This window comes from Acomys russatus, chromosome 23, assembly GCF_903995435.1.
Source record: "Acomys russatus chromosome 23, mAcoRus1.1, whole genome shotgun sequence".
NCBI lineage: Eukaryota > Metazoa > Chordata > Mammalia > Rodentia > Muridae > Acomys > Acomys russatus.
The window spans coordinates 27,215,612-27,228,465 of NC_067159.1; the positions used below are offsets into that span (position 1 = coordinate 27,215,612).

Consider the following 12,854-nt stretch of genomic DNA (forward strand, 5'->3'; position numbering starts at 1 on the left):
TTATCTAAATTGCCTTGATACACACACACACACACACACACACACACACACACACACACACACACACATATATATATATATATATATATATATATTTGTATGTGTATATATCTATACATTTACAAATTATATAACACACTATATATATGTATATGTATATATATAATTAATATTCTAACATTGTCTTATATCCCTATCTACAAGCTCTGCCTTATCCTTTTCCTTTTCCTAGTTTAAGAGACAACACTGGGTAAGAGAAGCAAACAGAGTAGATTACATTTCTTGGCATTACATAAAATATCATCCCAACCTCTCTTAGTTCTGATGCAGGACATAGTAAACATTACTTCTATACCACTTTTAAAGCCAGATTTTTTTTTACCTCGACTTGCCATTATCATTAATGATGGGGAAATGAGAAAATTGACTATAAAGGGTAAGTCCTGCAGTCAAGACAGAAGCTGGCTGCAAACACAGGCATACTCCATTGTGGTATATGGATCTATCATCATAACTTAGAACAAACCGATGTTAAATAAATGTCACATTTAAATTTTGCTTATTCTTTGGGTTGACAGATTTGGTCCCATATGTTTTTTATCACTATTGCATATTAGAAAGAACTGTTTTAATACTTAAAATTGATATCTTTTCCTTTTTGCTTTCAAAGAGAAAGGTCACTATCTTATGTCAGAATAGCTAATTTACCAAAGTATTAACATCATGCATCTAATTTTCTCTCCACCTCCATTGTTTCCCTTCCTTTCCAGATAACTAGTTGAAAGTGATCTCAATATATGTTCCTAATGTACATGTGGATATCTGAACAAAGGCAAATCAACATATGTGAAGTTTTCTAGAAGCCATGAAAATATAAACGGACTATGTGTCAAATATTATGACCCAAGTAATCAGCAGATGCAATTAGTATATTGCCATTTTAACAAGACTAGAATAATCTTTAATTAGGTATCAGGAAGCATACAAACACAAACAGGAGCACCCCTCCCTTTTGCTCTTAGCTATCACATTTCTCCTCTCTTTCAGATGATGTTTAAAGGACCTTGCAGCAATTCTTGCTTTTGGACATAGCGTCTCAGCTGTTGCCGTCCTGGTCCACTGCCTACCAAATTTGACTCGTTTGTGACCCCTTCGAGAGTCTCCCATGATTTGCAATGGTTACATGAATGTTTGGGAAGGGAAATTTGCAACATCTTGTTATATGTTCTTCATGGCACGATAAAAAAAAAAAAAAAAAAAAAAGGCTCCCAAAGCATTGATTTTTAAAAATGAATCTTATTGTGAGGTTTCGGAGAAGCTTTCGAACATTGATTGTTCTCTTGGCTACCTTTTGCTTGGTGAGCATCATCATTTCTGCCTACTTCCTGTACTCTGGCTACAAACAGGAAATGACACTTATTGAAACTACTGCGGAAGCTGAGTGCGCTGACATCAAAATCCTCCCTTATCGGTCCATAGAGCTGAAAACCGTCAAGCCTATTGACACATCCAAAACTGACCCCACTGTCCTCCTCTTTGTAGAGAGCCAGTATTCCCAACTTGGTCAAGATATTGTAGCAATCTTGGAGTCCAGCCGGTTTCAGTACCAGATGGTCATCGCGCCAGGCAAGGGGGACATACCACCTCTAACCGATAGTGCCAAAGGGAAGTACACATTGATAATTTATGAAAATATTCTAAAGTACGTCAGCATGGACTCATGGAACCGAGAGCTTCTGGAAAAATACTGTATAGAATACAGTGTTAGCATAATTGGTTTTCATAAAGCCAACGAGAACAGCTTACCGACTACACAATTGAAAGGTTTTCCTTTGAATTTGTTCAATAATCTAGCTCTGAAGGACTGCTCTGTGAACCCTCAGTCTCCTCTTCTGCATATTACCAAAGGCCCCAAGGTTGAAAAGGGACCTCTTCCTGGGGAAGACTGGACGATTTTCCAATATAACCATTCTACCTACCAGCCAGTGCTTTTAACTGAGTTACAGACAGAGAAGTCCCTCTCTTTCTTGTCCAGCAAAACACTTTATGCGACAATAATTCAGGACCTGGGGCTTCACGACGGGATCCAGCGAGTACTTTTTGGTAACAACTTGAACTTTTGGTTGCACAAGCTCATCTTCCTAGACGCCATCTCCTTCCTGTCTGGAAAGAGGCTGACATTGTCCTTGGACAGGTACATCCTTGTGGACATTGATGACATATTTGTGGGGAAGGAGGGAACAAGAATGAATGTCAAAGATGTCAAGGTAAGAACATGGAAAAGTTTGTTAGCTTAGTGATTTTGATAAAATGCGATCTTTGAAATAATTTAATATGATCACTGATTTAAGCAATGATTTTAATTTCTTAACTATTGTATACATCCAAGAGCATGCACATACACACACACAGAGAGAGAGAGAGAGAGAGGGAGGCGAGAGAGAGAGGAGGAGAGAGGAAGAGGGAGAGGAGAGAGGAGAGAGAGAGAGAGAGACAGAGAGACAGAGAGACAGAGAGACAGAGAGACAGGCAGAGACAGATAGAGAACACAGTAGAATAGAAACGCTGAAATAACTTAAAGTATGAATCATCTACATCTCACTACTTCTTGTTATACATTCCCATCCTAAACAAAATCCCTTCTCAGTACCTCTGAATTTGAATATGTGGCAGATTGTAACTCTGAGATTAATATAGTTATAGGACTCTGATTTTCAACTAATAACTATGTGCATTGGATTCGATCAGGGTTGTTGAAACACAGGCCAAGTCCTTTCTGTAACTTCATGCATGCAGTTTTCATTTGTGTGAAGCATTTCTACTGTTTTATGAATGCCCCTGTAAACATGGGCATTAACAAAAATAGTTTTAAAAATGCTTGACTTTAAGAAGCTTTCATTTTATCTCTACTAATTTATGATATTGTTCTGGATAAGATAGGAGTGTCAATAGGCAGTATTTCAGTGCTATGCTCATTTGACCCTATAGCAAACTGGCCCTGTGGTTGCAACTAAATATAGAAAAGGCCAAATACAAAGGTGGGTATGATGATGAACTTCTAGTTCCAGCTAGTTTTGAGGCTGAAGCAAGAGTTAAAGACAGCCTAGGTAACAGAAACAGAAATAAAAAGCAAAAGTAGCAAAATGCAGTGCACAGGTTAACTGCACAGTCAGAGGTTCCTGGAAATAATTCTTTTTTATTACTTTCAGTCCTACATTCTCAGATGCTGTTTTCTGGTATCCTATCTTGTCTTGCATATAGCTAAACTGATACAGTGCAAAGAATTTTTGAAATCATACACACAAATTTATTGCTGTTGCGGTTATAAGAGAACTAAAGATTGCTGTAATGTCTTTCTCAGTCTTCTGTTATTCAGCTGTTTGCTTTGCAAAAATGAACCTTGTATGCTACTTCAAATAATAGCTGAAATGTTATGACCACTAGTAGATAAGGTCTAGATATCAGTAAACCTAGTATACATTTTAAAAATAATCTTCAAAATGCATGCAAGCAAGAAAACTGTTTCTAATGAGTCTCTGAACAAAACACCATCTCACTTGGATACAAATAAATCATTTGTATCAGGTACAAAGTGTTTAAGTGGCCTAAGATTAAATCATCTAAATTTTGTGCTTTAATATTTTTTTGTATTTATTGTTCATTTCGTCAAATGTAAATGATAATATTTTATCTTAAAATTTAGAATAGTTTTTGTATTTCAAAATGTTCTCCAAGTGCTGGATTCCTAGTCTGAAACCTAGAAGAACAGCAGCTTCTAATTGACCTCAAACAATATGAATTAACAGATCTTTATAAGTTTAAACTGAATTGACCAACCCAAACCTAGCAAGGGCATTTATTTGCAAGGGAAAACTGATAGTTATTCATCAGTCCTCATAAGATATGCAAAGTTTGGTGGTTTTTTTAAACTGTATAACCGCAAGCAAAGTAACAGAATAGTGAAACTTAACAAAGATGTAAAATTTTCATATGTAGAAATAACTGAAAAGATTCTGTGCACATATGTATATATGTATATATACATGTATGCATACATATATGTTAGCATATATGTACATACATACACATACATATATATATATATATATATATATATTATTTTGGAACATACATTATCACATGATTTACTGTAACAGTCCCCTTTAAGAAAAACTTCCTGTGTTTATTATGAGCATCTCCTGACCCCAGGTTCTGTAATCCCTGATGACTGACTGCTATTCTACTTGGCTTTTGTGAACTCAAACAATAAGCTTCAAGTAATAGGTACAAGCTCAGCTTTCTGTACCAGGAAAATTTCACATGTATAATGTCAGGTTGATTATGCTAATGACTGAATTTTCTGCATTTCCAAAGATGAATAATATTTCTATATATATATGTTTATAATTTATATTTATTTATATATTTATATAACATTTTTAATTTATTTATTCTTTAACAGACACAGTTTATTATTATATTTTGAATACTACAGTGCACAAGGGCCACAGATACTTTTATCATACAGATTTTATTTCATTTATATATATATATGCATTATGAATCACACATGTCTTAGTTAGGGTTTCCATTGCTGTAAAGTGACACCAGGACAACAGGAAATCATATAAAAAAGCAATAAACTGGGGCTTGCTGCTTACAGTTTCAGAGAGTTAGCTCATTAGCTTTGTGGAGGGGAGCATGGTGGCAAGCAGGAAGGTACGGTGCTGGAGAAGTAACTGAGAGTTCTACCTCTGGATCTACAGGCAGCAGAAAGAGGGCGAGGCATGGGCTGGGCCTTGGACTTTTGAAACCTTGAAACCTGACACCAGTGACACACTTCCTCTTCAGCCTTCCCAAGTAGTGCCATTCCCTGATGAGATAACCTTCAATATGTGAGCCTACAGGGCCACTCTTATTAAAACCATGACATCACAGTAATTCTATCTTGAATAACTACATTTTGAAATAAGCTTCACTCTCTTCTCAGTGACTGTCTAATTTACATTCCCACTAACAGTGCACAATACTTCCTTCTCCACACTTGCTCACTACCACTCAGATTTTCAGAACAGTTCTTCTTACACACATACAGAAGGTTCACAGGAAGGATGATTCAAATGATGTGCATTTCCCTTATGATTTTATTTTTTATCTCTTGGCAAATCAACTATTATTCCAAATTTCGGCTTTAAATATCCACCCTAAAGATAAAAGAGACTTAGACTCCACACTATAGTGTTAGACTGTGTTAAATCTCCAGTTAGCAATCAGTTTTGTACTTTCAATTATTTCCATGCTGCTTCTTAGCAACCTTCTAGTACAGGTGTGGTGGCCATGAACTTTCTTGCTTTGGCTTACCCGTGAAAGCCTTTACTGCCTTAACTTTTTCTTTCACTTTCTCAGCTTTTCAGAACAAAGTTTCTGGATAAGAAATGGTTATTTTCTTTCTTCTGCCCTTATCCTTAGTTACGTCTCTCTCTTTTGGTCTCCAATGTCTCTGCTAAAATGTGCACACCTCTTGTCAGCGCCTTTATATATTTTTAGCTTTTGTTTTTCTTGATGTTTTTAGTCATATCATTTTTCTTTCAGTGATTTTTTTAAAAAAACTTTTTATTATAATTGTCCTTGTTATTGGCTTATTTAGACTGAATCCATAGGAAATCTTCAACATTCTCATATCTGAATTTATATCTCCTTCTCTATTTAAAAAGTTTTCTGGCGTTCTTTCTTAAATAATTATTGGACCACTTATGTCTTCTTTTCATGTAATGTTGATTCACAGCCCCTGAATTGGCTCACTTTATAATAACTTGCACTTACAATGGTGTGAAAGTAGACTCCTGTAGACCTTCTGTTTTAAGTTTCTGTGCAGTATTTTAAAAGACAAGTGATTTATTGTCCCTTTTACTATAAAATAGGTTATGTGTTAAGTGAAATGCATCAAGTTTAATCTGATATCCCTGTTCTGAGCACAGTTACAATGTGCTAGGCCTGGCTGTGATGTTCAGTTGTCTTAACTCGTAGTTTCTATTGCCGCAATGAATCATGAAGTTGGAGAGGAAAGGGTTTATTAGGTTTACACTTGTTTGTGACAGCTCATCATCAAAGGAATTGTCAGGACAGGAACTGAAACAGTGCAGAAACCTGGAAGCAGGAGCTGATGCAGAAGCCTTTGGGTTAAGGGTGAGGGGGAGACTGCTTACTAGCTTGCTACTCATAGCTTCCTCAGCCTGCTTCCTTACAGAACCCAGGACCCCCAACTCAGGAATGGCACCATCCACAACAGGCTTGCCCCTCCATCACCAATCACTAACTAAGAAAATGCCTTATAGGCCTAGTTACAACCCAGTCTTCTAGAGACATTTCCTTAATTGTGGTTACCTCTTCTCAAATGACTTTTGCTCATGTCACCTTATGGTAAACTATCCAGTATACATTTAACTTAAGATATTTTCAGATTGCAATGTATTCATTGTTATGTGACATCGTCACACATGAAGTAACATTTCCTTAAAAACACTGAAACAGAAATTAAAAGAAAAAAAAACATTGAAAGCTATGTAGTATGTCGTTTACTTGTAAGTAAATAAAAGTACCATTTTTCAGCGGTAGATTTATATTTTTCATCCTTTATATTTAATACTTGTTTATATTTTAATTATTTTATATATGGGTTTATTGGAAAGAATATTTAATTATATGTAGAAAGAGTCTGGATAGTTTCATGGTTTTCAGTTTTATGTGACTTTCCACTACTGTAACATCCAACAAAACACTAGTAGATGAAGCTAAATACAGCCTTCTTCTCACTGTACAGTAATTGTTTTAGTGTAAGAATATCACACATCTACTGACACATTTGTATATTTTTCTGAAAAGTTATGATATTTTTAAATAAAATTAATAGGGGAAATAGAAATATTACAAATGACAATTTTTGCTTTAACTGTGTGACTGAGTTTTTCTGGCCAAATTTCAGAATTAGTCTGGAAAAATTAGGAGCACTTAAGAGTAAATAATGGAATAGCCTCTTTATGATAGTACTTTATTTTATGCCTATAATGATGGTAGGTGCTTAGATAAACAGACCATATAAGTATGTTCATGTGCACACGTTGGTGTATATTTACTCGAGTTAATTTTCTGACTTGAGATAAAAATTCTGAATCATCCTTTAGCCACTTAGAAGAGAGAAAAAGCATTTTTGCAGTACAATATTTTGTGTCATGAACAGAATATGAATTTTTAAGATCAATCACATAGCGTTTCTCTTTTAACTGCATGGTTCTATCTCACCTAAGCTACTTATATGGATTTGGTATCTTCATCAAATCATCCCTACATCACGTACCTCCCTTATCCATTTGAAAAGAAATCAAACCACTAAGTGATTGCTTACTCCCATGATGTTCCTGTTGTCATTGCATCAGTGGCTACGTCTTTTGGGCTAGTCATTCCTGTGACTCACATGTTTGCTCAATATAACTGATGATTCCTTTTCTCCTTTGGTAGCTTGCACAGTGCTTTCCTGTACTAAGAATGTTATCCAGGAAGGATGAAGCTTGCAGAACTGTACAAGCTTGGTCTCATCACATTCTATGACTCATGTTTGTGGTGTTGTTAGCAATAAAGCAATAAATTCAAGTTGGGAGGTGAAATCAAAGGCATACGCAATGGCAGGTAATGTTTAGGGTCTGTGGCACTTCACTGGACAACAACATCAAAAGAAGTAAACCATTCCCAAATCTGAGCTTTTTATTTGTTAGTCTCTGATGCCTACTGAGATATTGTTTCTCTGTTATACAATATCTCCATTTCATTTTCATATATATGTATCTATATATGTATATATATATGCAATCTTCTACAACAGTAGGTTTCCATGTTTCTTTTTGTAAATGTCTTTAGTGTTATTTGTCTATCCCTACACTCTCTCCTCTATCCTCTTGCTTCCTAACACCAGTTTAGCCATCCCCATCCCATCATCTCCTTATTACTTTTTATACCAATGCATTATCCCTCCTCTCTTCAAACTTGACTCTTATGACCACTTAAGTAATTTTCTGATGTTTATGAATAGGCTGTGGTCATGTGGTGAGGGAGGAGGTACCCTTCTGTTAGATGTCTAAAGGATGGGAATAGGGTAAAAGAAGGAGGAAATCTGAATAAATTATACTAAAAAAAAAAGCTTCAAAATTTTAAAAAGTACATATTACTAGTGAGATGGGAACTGAGTGCAATGGAGAGTAACCCTAGCAAAGACCTTTAGTAATAGGGGACCTAGAGCCTGAACCAGCCATCTTCTGTCAGATAGGGAGATTATAACACCAACCCGGCCACAAAAACTTCAACCAACAGTTTGTGCTGGCTACGGAGCGCTGGGACTGGAGCCTAGCAGTATCATTATCAAAGAGCCAAGAGAAACTTCTTGCTGTAACTGAAAGGAACAAATGTAGAATGTCACAGCATTGGGCAGGGCCAAAGGAGTCCTGTGAAGGAAGGGGAGGAAGCATCAGAAGAACTGGGGGCATCAGGGACACACCATAAAGGAGAACACGGCCCAAAGGATCAATTTATGGGACTCATAGAAATCAGACCAAGTCCTCTCTATACAGGTTATGGCTGAGTAGCTTGGGGTGCAGGTGGAAATCCTAATAATGGGAATGTGACTGTCCCCGATTACTTGCCTACTTGTGGTACCCTTTTATTCTATTAAGTTGCCTTGCCCAGCCTTGGTGTGATTCTATGTCCCTGGTCTTGTAGTAGCTTGTTGCACCACATTTGGTTCATGTTTTGGGAATGCCTGCTTTTTTTCTGAAGGGAGGCAGAGGGGAAATGGTCTAGGTTACTTCATGCAGAATGGTTATTCACAGCTCCATCCATTGACCCGGTAGATTTATAACTGCATCTTTCTTAATAACATTTTAATGTGTAAATATGCTGCATCTTCTTTATCCAGTCATTAGTTGATGAGCACCTAGGCTTTTTCCATTTGCTATTTTTTGGGAGAGCAGAAATGAAGATGGGTGGGCAACTACCTCTATAGTATGACATAGAGTTATTTGCTTATATACCTAAAAGGGTGTCGCTGGATTATGTGGTAGATCTTCTGCTAACTTTTTTGGACACCTCTACACTGGTTTTCATAGCTGCTGTATCAGCTGACACTTACTTATTACACTACTCTGCAATCCACCCTCATATTTATCAGCAACTGTATTATATGTTGTTTTAAATTTTTAAATGTTGTGCTTTTGGATGTTCGTTTTGCGTATGTCTCTACGTACCACACGTGTGCCTGGTGTCCATGGAGGCCACAGGAGGTCATTGGATCCCCCAGAAACTGGAGATACAGACAGTTATGAGCTACTGTGTGAGTACTGTGTGTAGATCCAGGGTCTCCTAGAAGAACAGCCAGTGCTCTCAACTGCTGAGCCATCTTTCCAGGCTGCAGGCTCACACATTCTTACATGTCTTTGATGAAATGCATCCATTTATTCTTTGACTACCTACTGTATATAAGACAAAGGACCATGGTCTAGGTAATAAAACTAAACTTACTTTAAGCTCCTTTGTGATCCAGATAAACTTAACTTTCTATATCTATCCTTACTGCTTTACAATATAAATTGTTTCTGTTTGGCTTGTCCACCTTATTACACAGCCACATTTTCTATATTTCTGTTTCAACATAATCTTTCAACTTCAATATATTGACTAAAATGTTTAGTTTCCCACTTCAAAAAGTATATCAAAGTGTAATAAAATAGAACAATGATTACTAGAGGCTAAGAAGGGAAGAGAGTGGTGACACAGAGGATCATTGCGCAATAGGCACTAACACACAGAAAGAGAAAATTTTAGTGTTGCACAGCATGGTAGTAGCATGCCTATGGCTCATAGTCATCTATTTTAGGTTTAATAAGGAGCTAGCACGCAAGAGCTCAAAGTCCCCAAACATAAGTGATTGGAAAAATGTTAATTGCCCTGACTTAATTATTGCACAGTACAGTATAGAAATATCACACTATATCCATGAATACATAAAATTAACATGTGTTAATTAAAAAGAAAAAATATATCACAAGTCCTATATCTTTTGCAACTGTAACACATTTCCTAATGACCTCAGCAAACGGTAGCTTTTCTTTAATCTGAGCTCCTAATAATCACCAATCTCTTTTAACATCTAATCAAACAGGAATCAATTTCAAAAAAAAAAAGAAGGGAGCAAGACAATGTTCTCATGCATTTAGTTGTGTCCTAAAATATGTAAGAAGCAGCTTTAGACATTGATTTTAAAGTATTTAGTTGAGAATTGTACTTCATTTAAATCATAAGAGAATAAATATCTAGTAAATCAATAATAATTTATTTACTCCAAGCAAGGGTTAAGGATGATAGTGTTTGAATTTGTGTTGGAGGCAGAGGTCTACACCCAGAGAAAGAACAAATATGGGTGTGGCTCAGATCCATAGGGATACACATCATTATGTGACAGTATGGAGTTTAGTTTAAGGCACATGGCAGGGAGTATGGCAGGGAGTATGGCAGGGAGTATGGCAGGGAGTATGGCAGGCAGAAGAGCTGCCCTAACATCCTGGGCAGAGGAGAGACACCTAAACATCCCTCAAATCTCAGCTTAGATCTCTTCATATAGGCACCAGGGAATAACTGCTTGCAGGACCTCACAAGTTTTAGTAGGTGCCCAGCTGTGGGGTTGACAGGTGTAATATTCCTTCATTGGGCTAATGATAAATAAGTAAGTACAATCAGATTCTGTTACTAGTAGTTTCTTTTCAACATAAATACCAGATAAATTCGATGGATTTGCATTGTTTTTGAGCATACCATCACTTTTGATTAGCTGAAGAGAAAAGCTCTACGTAGAAAATGTTGGTAAATGTAGTAGTGGTCTCAGACAATTTCTAGTTTTACTTGAAAGAAAACAGTTACCGGATAGGATATGTTTCATCATAACTTTTTAATTTAAATTCTTTTTAAATGTATCTTATTAATATATTCATATTACATCTCAATTGTTTTCCCATCCCTTGTATCCTCCCATTTCTCCCTCCCTCCCATTTTCCCCTTAATCCCCTCCCCTATGACTATGACTGAGGGGATCTAAGTATTCACGACAGACTTTTCCTATTGATTTCAGTGAAGCAGCGTAATTTATTTAAGTTAGTGAACTGACAAAGGTGAATATGCTCCATAAAAAGACAACTTTATGGGGATGAAAATGCCCTTTTCCATTTAAAAAGAAAATTTCAAAAACACATATAGGTAAACTTTTTCCAAAGAAAGAAAAAAGTAAGAAACTGTGTACCAAGGATATATTTATCAGACTGAGTATTTAACAGAAAATATATCATATATGCTAAGTTAATACTTAGTTTAATACATAAGTTATTTTTTGCTCATTTATGCGCTTTATGTTTTCTTTTCATAAACCCTACACAAAAGATGTTGGGAGCACAGCATGAAGGTCCTTGCGCCCACAGATCTCCAGAGAAACCAACAAGTTAAACTCTCAGGACTAATCTTTCAAAGAAAAGGGCATATAACTTGTTTTTCCGGAAGGCAGGAAATTAGAAGTGATTAACAGCCTGCATTATCTGTTGGCCAAGCCATATCAAGCTCTCATAAACAGGACCAGAGAAACATAATAATTAAAATGACTCTTACTGCAAGAAGCTTTCCAAGCTCCCACAACCAGAACCTGAGATATTTAATAGTCTAAATGGCCCTCACATTATCTGTATAGCCAGACCTGCCACAAGCTTCCACAACCAGGACCAGAGGTGGCTAATAGCCCAAGTGGCCTCTATGCAATCTGTATGACCTAGAACCTTTTCTAGGCCAATAGCTAGTAAGGGTAGTCTATCTCTAGAATCTTGGAAGAAATGACATGCAGCCTGAGGCAAGTGTCCATATAATTCTTCTTCCATAAACACGAGGGACTGTATTATACCAGAAAACTATTTTCAAATCATCCCATGTTTAAATTTGTTGGGAATAATCAACCTGATATTGCACTTTTCGAAGTCTTGATCCAGGTTAATGATGTCAATGTTCACTGAGGCATCATTCTCACTTCTTTGCCCAATTCACATCCCTTTTTGACATCTGTGGAGACCTCCTCAAAACATGTAAAGCACAGATGCTGGCTTGGCTAGCAAAAGGTAGGGGTGCACACTATGATCTGTAGTGAAGGAAAAATCGTGAATGTTATGACCAATTTACTATGGACTATAGGAACCAGAAAAAGCTGACAATATTTTTCTCTTCCAAGAAATAGCATGGGCTATGTGGCTTGGAGCTCTTAGTGCTGAACTAATAGCGCACTAGCATGCTGAGCTATAGACTGCACTCTGTACTAGTGAGTCAGCCCAAACTAAGCCTTTGCTGAAAGAACACAGCTCATTTAAGAATGGTAAGTTCCATCTACTGACTGAAGGTCATGGTAGGTTACATAAGAGGTAGTAAGATGAAATCTTGAGAAAATTGTTTGAAACTAGAATATAGAGCTTCATTGTTGCTGTATATGTAAGACTTGGGTCTGCTCACTATAGAGTAGCATTTGATTTACATAGATTTTTCATCTAGAAGGTGACATGATTTTAGGTGAAATTAAAGAACAACATTTTTGGTCAGAAGACATGTTTTTGATGATATGATTAAGTCATCTACAAGCTTATCTGTAATCACTCTTAGAACATTAATTATTATGTTAATGCTCATTTTATACATGGACACAACAGATTAAAACACTAAGAAATAATATTTTATATTTTCCAAATAAGTAAAGTGAAGCAAAGCAATATAAATATGTCCTTATATAATCA

The 12,854-nt window shown here is 36.4% G+C and overlaps 1 protein-coding gene across 1 annotated transcript in view; it reads left to right on the plus strand.

The window, feature by feature from the left end:
• The first annotated feature begins 1,049 nt into the window (after nt 1–1,049).
• Nucleotides 1,050–12,854, plus strand: part of Ndst4 (N-deacetylase and N-sulfotransferase 4) — a 283,257-nt gene continuing 271,452 nt past the window's right edge. The window contains exon 1 of the mRNA XM_051166027.1: nt 1,050–2,267. Within this exon, the coding sequence (XP_051021984.1) occupies nt 1,290–2,267 (978 nt within the window). The 5' untranslated portion in view covers nt 1,050–1,289. The remainder of the gene's footprint in view (nt 2,268–12,854) is intronic.